General features: G+C 51.1%; 1 protein-coding gene across 1 annotated transcript in view; it reads left to right on the forward strand.

Moving 5' to 3' along the window:
- Positions 1-2787: 2787 nt before the first annotated feature.
- MFHAS1 (multifunctional ROCO family signaling regulator 1) overlaps positions 2788-16403 on the forward strand; it is a gene marked incomplete at both ends in the record, with an annotated part of 30375 nt that continues 16759 nt past the window's right edge. The window contains 2 exons of the mRNA XM_081999714.1: positions 2788-4187; positions 4440-6013. Of these exons, the coding sequence (XP_081855840.1) occupies positions 2788-4187; positions 4440-6013 (2974 nt within the window). The remainder of the gene's footprint in view (positions 4188-4439; positions 6014-16403) is intronic.

A 16403-nucleotide genomic window follows, 5' to 3' on the forward strand; every position in this document is an offset into this window, starting at 1 on the left:
TGGAGGCACCTCAGACTACAGCTGAATAATTAAATCCCATGCATAGGACTTTCCAGGGCCACTATTTAAAATTAGTAACTCCAAATGCAGTTCTGGCATATGATGGAACCCACTGAAATGGGATCAATTTCTTTAAAAAAAAAAACCAAAACCAAAATGCTTATAGCATGGTTGGCAATTTTACAGCCACCTGCCTCTCAGGCCCAGCTGATGACAGCTAGGAGAGCAGCTTGGAGTGGTTTCTGAATATTTTTAAGCTCCAACAAATAGGAAATGGCTCCAAAACCAGCATCCAGTGTGCTAGTGCTCATGTTAAGTGGACTTGTAGTATGCTGATGAGTAAATCAAATTTTGACTAGTGCTGAATGACTTTTCTTTCTCCCCTTCTCCATTACCTTGGGGAGGCATTTAGCTCTCGGGGCTTTGCATACTTTGTGATAGGGGTTTTGACAGGCAAAACTTTCCCTGCTTCCAGCTCCTCCCCAGCTGTCCTTGCATGCTAATCAGAAAGATGTGTTTAATACAGGCCATGACCTCTAGCAGCGGGCAAACGGAGGTTGCTTCTCTCCTTGGTATTTTTCAGCTGGCTGAGTCAAGCAGCTGCTTGAAGCATCCCTGGTGGAGGAGTTTGTCCAGTTTTCCCGTGGGAAGCAAGAGGATAGTACAGAGTGGCAGCCTTTTGGGTGACACTTGCTGCAGATCATAGGGCAATGGGGAGCCTGCCCTAGCTTCAGAGAGGTTCTGCAGTGCCCATGGGCGTCATGAGGTGGGTGGCCCCCAGTAACGATGCTGCTTTCTCTGTCTTTACATGCACAAGGCAGAGGGAGGAAGAAAATTAGCTGCAAATTCGATGCCAGAGTCAATTTTCCAAGCAGAGATCTTTTCTTTCTAGAAACGTCATCTTGATTTAAAAACATTATTTTGATAGTGACAGGCTGAGTGGCTTTGCATGTTGGAAGAGAGCGTTGGAAATGAAGCCATCGGCCTGGTATCACAAGAGCAATTGGGCAAGAGGGTGGGAGAAGAGAATTACTCTTTCCCCAAGAGGAATTGAATGTGCTACTTTTGAAGTGGGGAAAGAGAGTGCTCTTTTCAGCACACGGAGGAGGGCTACTTCCCAAGTGACCTTCAGGAAAAGCAAAGACGCAAAAACTGGCTCAGCCCAAATAAAAGATGTACTGACCCAATGCAGGAGTGCTCTGAAAATAAACGAGCGCAAGCCTGGAAACTAGCTCTAGCTGGGCACAATTTAGCAAGAGGCCATGAAGTATCTCTGTTTCCCAGGGTCAGGATCTGACACCAGCCACACAGGAAGGATGGGAAGAGTTTTGTCCCCAGGTTAAGTCCCTCTCAGCAGAGCCTCCCGGATCAGGAGTATCCCTGCATGTCTGTTTCACCTCCGAGCCCAAGTAGTGGCCGAGGAGTCAAACCATGGGCTCAGACCCCAGGACTGCCGCTGGCTTTGGGCAGCTCCTAAACCCCAGATGGCGCAGGGCCATCCGAAAGAGAAGGCGTTGTCTTGTGAGGGCTCTCCATGATAAAGGAGAATAAAGGCTGTGAAACGGGTTTCACCAGGGCCTACTTTTCATTTCAAATGCTTTTCTTTCTCTTTGTGGCTCTGAAGGAATAGCTTACAGCATGCTGTAATGGTAGCTGTTACAACGTGACACGGCGAGAGGCAGCAACTGCTCTCCAACCCCCAGAGCACGCTGGTGTGTTCAGTGCTCTACAAAGGCAGTGACATTTTAAAACCTCTAAACCTTTGACCACGGTGCGTCGCTGGCGTTTGTACAGGTAAGGTCCCACAGCTCGGGAGAAGATTGGAGTGGCCACAGCCTCTGCCAGTCTGCCTCGCGGCCCCGCTCTAGAACGGTCCTGTTTCCTCCGTGTAGCAGCAGTGGAAATTTCCAGGCATATATTCCCCAGAGGCCTAGGCGCAAGGCTGGGCTGAGGGTCCTGAAGCAGGCGGCGTTCAGGATCGGGCCAGATGTAGGCGGCAAACGACACAAAGCACGGCAGGAAGGTGGCAGAGTTGCTCTGGCTAACCCGAGTGTCACAGGCTTTCGCACCCTGCAGCACGGAAACGCACTTATTTAACGGGAAGGAGGGTTAATCTTGTTTTCTTGCAGGGCTGGATGAAGAAAACAGCCTTTGCCCGGTGCAGAAATGACGCGGAGCTTCTGCTGTGACTCCCCGGGGTGAGCCGAGCGGCTCACAAACCTCGCAGCAAGCCCCGGAGCAGCGTGAGACCCCGGGGCGGCGGCTTGCTGTCACACACGGGGCTCCGGGGAAGCGCCGGCACCGCTACCGCTGCCCGCACCACCGCCTGCCAGCGCCAGGCGGGCTCGCCCCACCGGGGGCACGCCAGGGGCCGTAGGGAGGCGGCGGGGCCTCTCTCTCGGGCCATGCCAGACGGTGCGAGGGGCAGGAGACGACGGCTGGGAGGCTCAGGCCGGAGGCAGGGTCCCTTCCTCCCCAGGAGGAGCGGCCGCTGCCCGGCGGGCGGGGGTTTCCAGGCAGGCCGGGGCCGGCTCCCCGCCGGTGCGGGGGCGGTGCGGCGCTGGCGGGGCGGGCCGTGACCGCGTCCCGCCCCCGGCGGGGCGGTGGCGGCCGCAGCGGCGGCTACGTGCGCGGGGCGGCGCGGCGCGGCTGGCGGTGCCGGTGCGGAGCCGCGGGGAGCCCCGAGCCCGTCGCGGCGGTGGCGGCGACGCGCAGCGCGGCCGCGCCCATGGCGAGCAGCAGCAGCGGCGGCAGGTAGGGCGGGGCGGGGGGCCCGCTCCCCCGGCCATGGCGCAGACGGAGCCCCCGAAGGCGGTGCGGCTGTGGCGCGACGCCGCCCTGCGCGCACGGAAGCTGCGGGGCGGCCCCGGCGAGCCCGAGCCCGAGCCGGAGCCGGACGCGGGGCCGCCGGGGGGGCCGCCGCCGCCGCCCCCCGGCGCCGCTGCTGCTGCCGCCGCCGCTGCTGCGCCGCCTCGCCGCCCGCCCCCAGCGGCGGCGGCCCTGGGGGAGCTGGAGGCGCTGAACCTGAGCGGGCGGGGGCTGGAGGAGCTGCCCGAGGAGGTGGGCGCCGCCCTGAGCGGGCTGCGGGTGCTCAGCCTGCGGCGCAACCGGCTGGGCCGCCTGCCCGCCGCCGCCCTGCGCCACCTGGGCCGCCTGGCCGAGCTCGATCTCAGTCACAACCGGCTGCGGGGCCTGGGGGACGGCGGGGCGCTGGCGGGGCTGCGGGGCCTGCGCAAGCTCAGCCTCAGCCACAACGAGCTGGGCGCCGAGGGCCCGGGCCTGCCCCCCCGCCTCGCTGAGCTGGGCCGCCTCGAGGAGCTCGACCTCAGCTTCAACCGGCTGCGCCGCCTGCCCGAGGGCCTGGGCCGCTTGCGGCACCTCCGTGCCCTCGACGTCGACCACAACCTGCTGCTCTCCTTCCCCGCACCGCTGCTGGAGCTGGCCGCCCTGGAGGAGCTCGACTGCTCCGGCAACCGCCACCTCGGGGCCCTGCCCGAGGGCATTGCTGCCCTCCGCCGCCTCAAAATCCTCTGGCTGAGTGGCACCGGGCTGGTGGCCCTGCCTGAGGGCCTCTGCCAGCTGAATGCCCTCGAGAGCCTCATGCTGGACGGCAATCGGCTGCGGGCCTTGCCCGCCGGCTTTGGCAGCCTGCAGCGGCTCAAGATGCTGAACCTCTCTTCCAATCTGCTGGGAGAGTTCCCTGCTGCCATCTTGGCACTGCCCAGTCTGGAAGAGCTTTACTTGAGCCGCAACCAGCTCACCCTACTGCCCCCTCACCTATGCCAGCTCCACCAGCTCCGCACCCTCTGGCTGGACAACAACCGCATCCGCTACCTGCCTGACTCCATTGTGCTTCTCCATAGCCTGGAGGAGCTGGTCCTGCAAGGAAATCAGATTGCCATCCTGCCCGAGGGCTTCGGGCAGCTTTCCCGCGTCACCCTGTGGAAGATCAAAGACAACCCCCTCATCCAGCCCCCCTACGAGGTGTGCATGAAAGGCATCCCCTACATTGCAGCCTACCAGCAGGAGCTGGCCCACTCCCAGCCTGCCCTCAAACCCCGCCTCAAGCTGGTCCTCATGGGCCTAAAGGATGCGGGAAAGACCCTGCTGAGGCGATGCCTCATGGAGGAGGATGGGCAGAGGGAGGACATGGGAAGTCTGGAGGCAGGGAGCACCCAGCCCAGAGGGTGCCCTGGGCAGCAGCAGGACACTGGGAGGGTGTCAGTTGGGTGTTGCCCCTTCCTGGAGTCTCAGGATGCTTCCTCAGTGCAGGTAGCTGCCACGCAGCAGCTGGAACATCTCCCTGTTGAGCGGCAGTATATCCCTTCTCACATGCCTTCTCACCGAGTGAAAGGGGAAACACCGTGCCCTGTACCGTCGCTGCCACCGCCGCCACATGCCCCCCAAGTACCATCAGGACTGGGACTGTCGGGAGGCAGCAAGGGCATTGAGGTGATGGACTGGACAGCGGATGCGGAGAGGGGCCTGACATTCATTGTGTACGAGCTGGCGGGGGACCCGAGCTATGATGTGATCCAGTCTTTCTTCCTCTCTCCTGGAGCCCTGTACGTGCTGGTGGTGAATTTGAGTGCCTACGTCCCTCAGCACTTCTACCCCTCTGTGGGCTATTTCTTGCACTGGCTCGGTTCCAAGGTGCCCCATGCCGTGGTGTGCATGGTGGGAACCCATGCTGACCTCTGTGCGGAGCGGGAGTTGGAAGAGAAGTGCCTGGACATCCACCACCAGATCGCTCAGCAGGAGAAGAGGGATGCTGAGGGACTCCAGAGCTTGGTCCAGCAGGTGGATGAGGCTCTGGGACAGGACTTTGACCTGCGCTGCTCCAGCCCGCACGCTGCCTTTTACGGGGTCTCGGACAAGAACTTGCGGCGGAAGAAAGCCCAGTTTCAGTATCTTCTCAACCACCGCCCACAGATCCTCTCCCCGGTGCTGCCTTTCAGCTGCCAGGACCATTGCCAGGTCCGTCGCCTGCGGGACAAGCTCCTCTCGGTGGCTGAGCACCGGGATATCTTCCCGAACCTGCACCGGGTGTTGCCCAAATCCTGGCAAGTGCTGGAGGAGCTGCACTTCCAGCCACAAGCTCAGCAGCTGTGGCTTAGCTGGTGGGACTCTGCCCGGTTGGGGTTGCAGGCAGGCCTGACAGAGGATCGGCTCCAGAGTGCCCTGTCCTACCTCCACGAGAGTGGGAAGCTGCTCTACTTTGAGGAGCACCTCACCCTGCGGGAATATGTATTCCACAACCTGCCGCGGCTCATTGACATCCTCAATGTCTTCTGCCAGCGGGATGCCACTGTGCTGCTCCAGAAACTGCTCAGTGACACCCACATTGACGAACTGAGGGCCACTCAGCTCCATCACTACGTGGAGGGCTTCTTGCTGCACGGCCTCCTACCTGCCCACATTATTCGTCTCCTCCTTAAGCCCCACATCCAGAGCCGGGAGGATCTGCAGCTCATTCTGGAGCTCCTGGAGAAGATGGGGCTCTGTTACTGTGTCAACAAACCCAAATGCAAGCCCCTAAATGGGGCGGCCGCTTGGTACAAGTTTCCCTGCTACGTGAAAAATGAGGTGCCCCACGCGGAGGCGTGGATCAACGGCGCCAATCTGAGCGGACAGTCCTTCGTGGTTGAGCAGCTGCAGATTGAATATAGCTTTCCATTCATTTTCCCACCCGGCTTGTTTGCACGCTACAGCGTCCAGATTAACAGCCACGTGGTTCAGCGGTCAGATGGCAAATACCAGATCTATGCCTACCGGGGAAAGGTGCCCGTGGTGGTGAGTTACCGGCCTGCCAGGGGATCTCTGCAGCCAGATACTCTGTCTATTGCTAGTCATGCGTCCCTACCAAATATCTGGACAGCTTGGCAAGCTATTACCCCTTTAGTTGAAGAACTGAATGTCCTGCTCAAGGAATGGCCGGGCCTGTACTACACTGTGCACGTCCTCTGTTCAAAGTGCCTTAAAAGAGGGTCACCCAACCCACATACTTTTCCAGGTAAGGCACAGTCCAGCTTGCCTTTAATCACTTCTGGGGCTTTGCCCCTTCTAGAAGGGAGTCTTATGGTGTTAGTTGTAGCTCTGTCTCTTTTTTTCTTTTTTTTTTTTTTTTTTCCTCTCCCTCCCCCTTTCTCCTCTGCTCTAACTCCCTTCCCTGCTGACTTGAGTCATGAGAAAAAATATTAGGGTAGCTCCAAGGAGACAGGCTTAAAATAACCCTATTCTGAGATGAGGGGGGTGTTACATCCCCGTTTGACCATGTCTTTTCTTTCTGCTTTTTGGGTTTCAGTCCCGAGCATTGGCAGTGTCGCTGTTGAAATGACCCTAACCTGTCCTTCTCCTTGTTTCGATTCCTTTGAATGACACTGTGTTTTTTTGCAAATTCTCTTTACCCTGCAGCTCCCCGTTCCTTGGGGCTATTTGTAAACATGGATAGAGATGCCTAAAAGACTGCAGGTGTCCTGTGTCCCCCTGCCTTCAACCCTCCACCCCCAAAAACCTGGCTTGTGCTGCAGCCTTTCTGAATGCAGGAAAGCTCCTGCTGGTGGACAATGGGTGTGTTAGTCTCCATAGCCCAGTATAAAAGGTCCTTTCTTGTATCTGAGCCTGGTCTCTAGCAGGAAGCATTCCTCCCTGAAGAAAGAGGAATATTCCGTCTTCTTTGTTTAAGTGTCTCACCTAGAAGTGATTCCCAGACTGTGCCTTTTGGAGCTATTCTTGAGAGCAATTATTTCCCTTCCTCTCTCCCTCTTCATCTAATGAAAAAAACATAATCACTCTCCTCTGGAATGTGACAAGTCGTGGTGCTTTTTAAAGTTGTTGCCTCTAAAGTCATGCTTTTATTGGCAGTGTTTTCCAGCAGCATCTGTTTTACTTTGTATGTATGCAAGGACTGCCTCCTAACTTGTGTCCTCCCTGCTCCACTGGGTTTGCTCTGGGGCTTGGGGGGGCCCTGGGAAGGGTACTTTGGTGTGTAAAATCAAAACAGAGTCTGAACTGTAGAAATGTGCATTATTTCTTTTTTTACACACACGCACCCATGTTGGAAGTATGTTGGAACATTCTTTATTTACAGCTAGCCTGAAACTGTGGGGGAACTGGAGTATGATTTGAGTTAAAGCAAGCAGTGGTGCTGCATTGGTTTGTAGGCAAATGTGAATAGTAAGGTGTGGTTTGGAGGGTTGTGGGTTTTTTCCTTTTTACTGCTCTGGACCTTGAGAATAAGGAGATGCTGTTTGCTTCTCAACTTGCATCCTGGCTCCGTCGGTTGTATCTCCCTCTAACTGTGCTAGCTTATGTAAGAGCCATTGGACTGGGGGGTGAGCCTATGCTGTGTGAGTTGCTGAGTGGTATCCACGTGCTGGGTCTTGCTGCTGGCATGGTGCTTTGGGCAATGTGATCTGCTTCTCAAAAAAACCCCAAAAACCCAGAACTAAAAAACACAGAAGCCCTTAAAAAAAAAAACCAAAAACAAAAACACAACAGTAAAACCAACCAACCAACCAAACCCCACCAAAATTAGCCAAGACAGCAAACTGTATGTGCAGGTGTGATGGGTGGCTATTGAAGGTTTAACTTCAGGTCTGTGGTTCACGTATCTCCTTTTTTTTTTTTTTTTCTCCTTTTAGTTAATGTTTTGTGGCTGACCATTTTTTTTCTGCCCCCTATGAGTAGATGATGCTTTAAAAGTGAAATGTGAAGAGGAACCGGACTGGCTGCAGGCGGTTGGCGTCTGTGCTGACCAGCGACTGACAAAGCAGGTTGAGAAGCGTAAGGGGGGCATTGACACTTAGAAGCATTTTCCTTTGGATTTGGCTGTGCCATATATGTTTCTGTAGAGGTGGGAAAGAACTGCTCTCGCCTGGGAGCCAGGCCAGGTGTGCTGGGAAGGGGAGGCGCAGGTAAGCAGTGTGTGGTTGGGCATGGGAGGAGTGGGGGCTGCTGTGCTCCGAATGACACCTGGGTGATGCTGCCTGTGGAAAAGGGGGTTGCAGCATTTCTGATGCTCTCCAGGGGAGATGCCAGGGCTTGCTACCACTGGGCACAGGGCTTAGCATCCCAAGTGGCCCTGCCTTGGGGCAGGGGATGACTGTATTAACATGAATACTATGCGAGTCTAGCTGGGGGAAGAGCATGCTGAGAAGGCAAATGTGTGTGAGAGGCAGGGCTGATCTGTGGAAGTGCTGAAGAGTGATTAAAGGCCGCAATTTATCAAGAAACCTGCTTGTCTTCTCGCATGATGCTTAAATCTAGCCCAGCTATGACCTGGATTGTATGAAAAATGTGAACTGTGATTTGGCTGGGAGTGGCCTGTATGTCTGCATTTAGTCTAAAATATTCTTTGCTGTGTACCTGCTCTATGAATAAAAGACTGTTTAGGAGCCCCCAAATGGCAATCATGAAGCTCCTGATTTTGTTGATCAGGATGTGTGTGTGTGTGTTAAAAGTCACGCTGCCAAGCTTGCTGTCATGCAAGTGAATTGTGGTTGGCATCATTTTTGACAGGGTGTAGGAAAGAGATGGGTCTAATGTTACAAAAATAAGTAGTGAGGGACATGTCTGTGTTTCCTTTCAAGCTCTTCCAGTGGAAATCCCTGGCAATTACAACGTTGCTAATTCTTAAATAAGGCTGTGGTCTTTTTAGGACTGTACTGAAGAACTACTTTGCAGCCTGTTGACCTTAATAAGGGAAATATTTCTGTAGAGACGCTGCCAAATTTGTGCTCAAAAATGGAAGTGCAGTCTGGCTGCGTGTCTGGTTGTGCAATCTGTGTCATCATTTATGAAACCGATGGTGCATTCTTTTGTCATCCAAAATTTTCGTTGGAATCCCCTTCAAAGAGCGGACTTGGTTGTTAATGAGTTGAGGATAATCCTTACTTTTCCTCTCAGTCCAGTGTGTGCATGCTCTATAACTTGCATTGATAATAAACACACAAATTCTCTTAAGAAAAAGCTAGTGTGCATAGAAATGGTTAAGAACTGAGATTCTGGATTCAGTCTTCTGAGCGTTTATTGCAAACAAATAGTGAATAAAAGTGGTATAAAAATTACTTGATAGGGTCCTTCTAAGGAAGTTTTCATGCTTGAAACAGTTTTGTAGCTGGGTGAAGTAGTAACTGAATTGGCATCTGAGCTGGAATGTCTGTGTGCTTTGAGGCTGCAGTCATCTGTTTGGCTGATAAGTGGTGTGTTGATTTTTTTTTTTTTTTTCTTTTACATTTGCACTGCATATAAATAAAAGTATCCTTGCCAGGCTAAGAAACGTGTATCCTTGCTTGGAGTAACCAACAAGAATGGGTCACCACTCCAAGGTGATGAGACCTGAATTGGGTTGTCACAGGCATTGTGAAATGCTCTGACTTTGTATGTGATGTTCCTTTAGCCCCTGGACTGAAGGGCTTTTAAGTTATTCATGTCCCATAAGCTATTAAGTGACTTGGGACTGGGGGGTGGAGGTGGCTTGCTGTCTGTCTGATAGTAGGCACATGAGCTTTGTTTGGACAAATGTGACTGGATTTTCCAAACTTGCCTTCGTGTGTACCTGCTAACTGCTCTGCTCCTGTCTCCTCTTGCGCTGCGCTAGGCTGGGTCTGGGCCACCCCAGGCTCTTCTAGGCTGTGGTCTGCAGAAGGTGTCCTGATGTCCGATGTGTGATCCTTTTGGTGTTTGGGGTGGGGGGGATTGTGTTTGACCAGTGGTTTTCCCTTATTCCTGCCTGTGAAGTTGCCTGTATGAACGCAGACTTAAGAAAGCCGGGGGCTGTGTCCAGTGCAGAAAATGTGCAAAATGCTGTCACAAGCAAGACAAGATGATCTGGGTTTTCACGCAATAAAAATGTATGACAACAGACAGAAAGCCACGGGCAAAGATACTGTGTGTGAGCCTAGCAGCCCTTCTCCAAAAGGTTGCTGCAAAGCTATTTGGGAGCTTTGGGAGATGCTGGAGGACTGACAAGAGGTCTCCTGTGGAGAGGAAGATCTCCCACCTGCCTTGCTGCCCCCTTCCTAAGGTATTGGAACAGGGGGGAGATCATGAGCCTCTACTCTTCCTGTCTCCCACATCAAAGATGAGCAGAAACAGGTCACCTTCAGGGGTACAGATGGAGGTATCATAGTGCGTGGCCAGAGCAGGGCTAACTCTAGACCACCTTATTATGCCTGCGATTCAAAGTGAACCACGCTCACCATCCCTGCATTGGAGTCAAAAGCAAGCATGAACTCCCTTGGTGGCTGGGATGGAGTCAGGAGATGGAGAGGTGGAAGATCCCATGATGTCTCATGCTGCCAAGTCACCCATGCAAGGTGAGGTGGGAGCAGGTGGGACTGGTTTTGTCAGAAGGACTCAGAGGTTGCTTCAAAATCTGAGCTGCTGCTCAATGAAAGGCTGATGTCAGGTATCTAATTGTGCTCTGTAATTAAATTGTAAACCCCAGTGGCTGGGGTTCTTTGCACAGACAATTGTAATAGAGCAACACCTCCTTGTTATAGAGTCTGATGCTAGCATTTGGCAGCCTTTTATTTTCCCCATTTGAGGGTGGAGTCTTTTCTGCCTGCCTTTCAAAGTAGATGCAGCTGTTTTGGGGCTGTTCTCATGCTCCCCTGAAGGTTGTGACTTCAGCGGAATACTGTGGTGTAATCAGAGACGGGAGCAAGACTTCAGGTCAGTGTGAGCACTGGGCATGGATGATCTAGGTGGCAGGATAAAGCTGAACAGGGCCCTATGATTCAGGAGGAGAAGATAATAGATCAGTTGCTGGACTTGGGGAAGCTAGTGTGATTCTGTAGCTCTAGCGCTGATTATTTAGTTTACCGACTAGAGCTGACTTCTGTGCTGCTGAAGTGACAACCTTGAGTGGTGTGACTTGCTGTATGTAATGGTGTAGAAACACAGTCTGTTTACCACCAGGGATTTTTAGAGATCTCCTTCACGTTAAGCTGCATGTTGCACAGTGAGCATTTGAGGTCCTCTTGCTTGGTGGCTGTGGTGGAGCATCCTTTAATTTAAATAACACATTCAGGAAAGAGACAACAAATGATTTGTAGTGTTGGAGGAGACGGAGAAACTGCTAGAGGAAGAGTGTGATGTGCAAGATGGGTGGCTGCCGTGGGACCATGCCTGGTGGGCTGTTAGGTGTGAGAACTAGTCCTTAGAGAGAACTAGAGTAGCCAGTGCAGAGCTGTGCTCATGCCTGACCGTCTGGCTTGGTAGGACACAGAACGGGAGGGACCAGCTCAACTTGTGGATACCAGAAAAGAGGCTGAGGTTTTCAATTGCCTTCTTAAAGCTGTCCTGTTGCCTGCAGTGGCTGGTTATCTTGTATTGTGTGCATTGCTCTGTGTGTGTTTGGGGGCTTTTTTTTTTTTTTTGAGGCTTCTAATATGGAACTTGCTAAAATTACTTTAAATTAGGATGGCAATGTGTATATTTAACACTGTTTGAAGGAATCCTCTTCCTTATGCAAAAAGTTCCTAATCATTTCTGCTAAAGGAAAGGTTTCCAGGTATGTCAGCTCTGGTACAAGAAAGCTCTTCTGGTTTGTTCCTTGTCTTGCCCTGTGTTATTCCGCATGGGAGTTGTCTCTGGGCTTTGGGCCTCTGGACTTTGAGCTGCCATCACTGAACCAGGGAAACGCTAGATTTGGTTGAGTGGATCTTTTTGGTTTGGCTAGTGAAGCAAAGCAGAGTTCTTGGCCTTTAGTGTGTAACTTTTTTTTTTTTTGGTTTGTGTTTTTCGTTTGTGTTTATCATCTTTATAGTTGCTGAAATTTGTCTTTGGAGGAAATGACCTATAAAAGAGATGCTCAGTGCCAAATGATTCTTTGTTTCATTGCATGAGAACTATTTAAAAGCTACTGACTGGGGGGTGTGTGTGCAATAAAATGTTGATGTAGGTTTTCACCTCTCCAGAGTCAAGTGATAACAGGAGGACTGATTTGAGCTGTGCTTCAGCATGCTGTGGAGACAGATGTCATGAAACATGCTTTGCTTCCTGCTGTGTGCACGCACTTCTGGTGGTATGGTGCCTCTTTCTAAAAACACTTATGTGTGAAAAGTTTTCCCATGTAAGTTTCGTTCAGAGGTATCATGTGCATGATCCACATACTTTGCAAGGTCCTACTCCTTTTGTGTCTCAGGAGAGGATGGTGGGAAACCACCAGCAGTGCTGAATCTTGGTTGCCTTTTGGTGATGTTGTGAACATGTTACTTGACATTGGGATAGAGCTCTGAAAAAACAAGTATCAGTTTAAAAACAAATTATGAGTGCATCTGGTAGGTAATTTTCATGTATGCTGTGGTGCCTTGGTGCATTTGCAGTATTAAGCAGGTAACTGTGGTAGCCTAGGATGCTCTCCAATTAGTGATGTGCTAATAATAGCACCGGCTGGTTGTTTGACTCTTGAAAGCAATTTGCTGGGGGAGAAGGGAGAAAAAGTATTTAATGAAAAGTTCTATGTCAGGTTTGAATTCTTGAAAGTTTTCAGAGTACAGATTTTTTTTTTACCTTTTTTTTTTTTTTCTCCTGTCTGTTATAGAGGAAGGTAACCTCTGCAGATGAGTAAAGAAAACTGTGGTCTGGGGGGGGTAAATACAAGATGATCAGTTAATTTCCTTTTTTCTCCCTCTCCTTGCTTGTGGTACTTGCACTTGCTGTACAGATGTGGGCAATGGTGAGAGTAAGCAGGCTGGCTGGTGCCAAACAAGGTCACCTTTTCTCAGGAGAGCTTGTGGGATGCCAATTTAAGGATGTGCTATTTAAGGGAGCACCTCGTAGGGTTGAGGAGTGGGGAGGGAGTGCTTAAAGTACCATGTCAATTATAGTAAATGCCTGCTGCTGCAAACAAACTGTATCGGTGCTTTTGGCTACCTAAGAACATAGGTGGGTCTGAGAAAGCAATGCAGCTGGGTTGTAGGTGTCTCAACCTGCCTCCTTGGTCTGCTATGCCGTGGTCTCCTTGCCTGCAGCAGGAGAGCTGATGGGATTCTGGTCATCACAGTGTGAAGGAGCTGTGCCTCATACAGAGGGTGAGGAGACCTTGGCATTTTTAGAAGCTGTTTAAATGGATGCAGTTTACAGCCTGTAATGGGAAGGTCAGCTGTGTGGATATGGCCTCTGTTCCAGCTGAGCAGCTGGGAGAGATTTGTCCTCTAGCGGTTTCTTTGTTGGTTTCTTTTTGGGGGTTCAAGGCCTGTGAAACAACTGGCTGGTTGGCTTTGGGAGAAATTTAATTTGGGGTGTTCAGGTGGACCATCTTTGAGAGCTTATGGTTCTACCGCAGCAGGCTGCTGGAGGCTCAAGTCATACTGTATTTGTGGCATTTTCATGGCTAAAGCTTGGTTCTGAATGTGCTGATCAGGTTGCCAATGTGGTCAGAGGCCGTGTGGGTTAGGACTGATGCATGCTCGCAGACTCTGTGGTTAGGGGTGACTTGCCTGTGGCCAGTGGGTGGAAGCTGTGATTGGACTGAGCTCTGGCTGCTGGAGTGCTTGCTTGGAGTTGGTTATGGTTTAAAGCAAAACTTTAATTTCAGATTTGGGTTTTTTTTTCCAGTGGTCATTTTCAAGAGCTCTGTGCTTCTCCCAAAGGTATACTGAATACACCTACTAGTTCTAGCTGTGGCTAGGTTGAATTCCTGGGGACAGCTGTGAGACTGGCCTAGGACCTACAGACTTTACAAGGTAGCATTAATTTTGAATTGACAGTTCAGCATGGCAAGCTCTGCGTGAACCAGATGACAGCTTTGAGGTGAGCTAAGCAGTTCTGTGGGGAAGTCCATTAGACTTAGCACTTTGTGAGGATCTGACTAAACTGAACTGTGGAGGCAAGTAACCTTCAAAGCAAAACAAAGCTGCATCTCAAATCCTGTTCAGACCTGCCCTGTTTTGCCACATGCTGACTCGGAGATGATGCTTGAATACTCCGGGAAGGAGCTGTATTGTTGTTGATCTGAGTTACATTGAATTGTGCTGATGAGATGACAGGAGACTTCTGCTGGGCTTTGTTAGCGGGGTTTCACAAGCTTGGCTAAGTGCATCTCTGTAAGACCCTTTACGAAAGCGATACCAGGATATCTTCCCCTTTCTCTGGTTTTAGGGTGATGCTTGCCAAGCATCCAGTTTATATAAGCTTTTTAAATTTTTGTTATATGAGAGGGAACCCAGACCTCCCAGACCATTCTAGGAGAGGTCCCTCCTCCTTCACTGAGTACCCATCACTTTCTGTAGACTTTTCAGGCTCTCCCTGTTACAGCGTAACAGGAAGGAAACAAAGGTACAGCAATGGTAGGAGAGGGATTTGTGGGCCTTATTGCTGTGACTGATGATGAAATTAATATTGTAGGTTTTTGTCCTAACAGAATGCAAGGTCATGGCACACTTTGCTCAAGATTTGTCTCTTGAATGATCTGTACTTAGTAAGTCTCTAATTCCTGTGTGTTAAATTCCTCTTGGACCATGTTCTTTGCATTTTTAGCAAGTGTCTTCCTCTCCAGGAATAGAGAGTGAGCAGTGGCCTGTGATAAGGGACAGATTCTGCCCTGTAACAGGATAGGGTTGTTGATGAGCTCTCTAAAAAATTAATTGGCCACAGTTTCCACAACACCAAAATCTGCACGGTTTGGCTTGAGACAGAGGTGCTTGGCCTAATTTGCTTCTCCTGTATCTAGCTACTGTTTCTGCCACGTGAAATCACACAGTGGAAAGTGAACACACTGACTGAGTCTTGCTTGTCTTTGAGAGACATGTGCAGCGCGTTTGGTGCTTTTGTACTCACGCAAGGCTGGCAGCAGAGGACTGCTAGAGAGGCTGTTTTGTCCCAAACTTACACCAAAACAAGTGTCCTTACATCTAGTAAGGCCCCTTGCTACATGGTCAACAGGCAGAGGGTGAGCTTCCTGCAGCAGAAGAAACATGCATCTCTGTTGTGTGGCCTTTGAAACATTATGGTGGACACAGCAGAACTGCAAAATTCTCCTGCAGCACAGATTGTGAGTGCTGCATCCCTAGCTGTTGTTGTAGAGCTCTGTCGTTGACCATTGAATACCTTTCTCCACTCACTGTGGCCTCTTTCTTAAATGCAGCAGTTGGATATGGACAGCAAGCAATTTTCCTCTGAACAGATAATATTAGAAAGCAAGGACTTAGCAATGTGCAGAGCTGAAATGCACAGGATGGACAGTGTGGAAGATGGAGATGCAGGGAGCTCTGTCTGAGACTGGCTGCCTGACATCAGCCTTTTACTGTTGAGTATTCCCGTTGCTGTGTCTGAACAATTGTATTTTCATTGCTCTCATTAAAATTCTTAGATAAATTGAGATCCATCAAGAATGAAGGACCCAAAAACGGGGCAATGGCTGGGGATAATGATTCATTCTGAAAAGCAGTCATCTCATATTGACCATTCTGATATTTGCATTTGTATCTTTCCATCCTCCCTCTGTATTTATACTGTGTGTAACTCACTAGTCTGTACACACATTCTCCTCTACCACATTATGGGGAAGATAATTGTCTGTTAAATTGATAACCTTTGCAGTTTTCAGGATTACATCCTCAACAGACAGTGAGGTGCAGCTGTATTTATTGCAGTGTGTGATAGGGAAGGTTTCAAGGTATTTATGTCCAATTCATTTGTGTTTTCCTCAAAAAGGGCCGAGCAGCTGGGACCTCATCTATATGGGAGCAAAGGGGACTTGGGGCAGCTACATGAATTAGGTGTCCCTTTCCTTTTGTAGTTCCTCATCCTCTTCTCTATCTGTGAAGTGGGGAGCGGCTCACAGGAGTGATGACCTTCCTTAGCAGGGGGATTTAGTCATGATGGGACATGTAGGAGCTGGAGCAGAGGAGAGGGTAAGGAGGCAGCTGAGCTGCTCAGCACACATCAGGAGGTCTGTATCATGGAAGGCGTCTTGCAAATTGCAGACTCACCCAAGAATTGCCCCAAGGGCATGGGGAATTGTAAATCCAGACAAACTGGTGTCAGACTAAGCAACAGCTGTGTGGTGCCAAACTTTCATTCAATGATGGGGAGCTGTTCCTGGGCCTAAACTGGTTTTAAAGAGTGCTGTAGGTTGAGGGTACAGCTGCTGGCTTGGCTTCCGCTGTGTTAATGTGGGCTCTGAGCCAGCCAGCCTCCATCCCACCGTTACCCCTTTTGAGTGACTCCATCTTGCACTACCACATCATTGGGCGGCCCAACCGGGAGCAAGCAGTGAGAGCTGGGATGATCAGTGGTGGTTCAAAGTAGCCCCGAAGTAATCTTTTGGATCGGTTGGCTTTCCTTGGGGAAGCCTCATCTGGGCTGTATCTTCAGGGTGCCAGCACGCTGTGTCCAGAGAGGAGCAAGCAGGCGGACCTCTCTCCACGCCGCTGGGACATCCCATGCGGGGA

This window comes from Phaethon aethereus (assembly GCF_964289735.1).
Source record: "Phaethon aethereus genome assembly, chromosome: 4".
NCBI classification, from domain to species: domain Eukaryota; kingdom Metazoa; phylum Chordata; class Aves; order Phaethontiformes; family Phaethontidae; genus Phaethon; species Phaethon aethereus.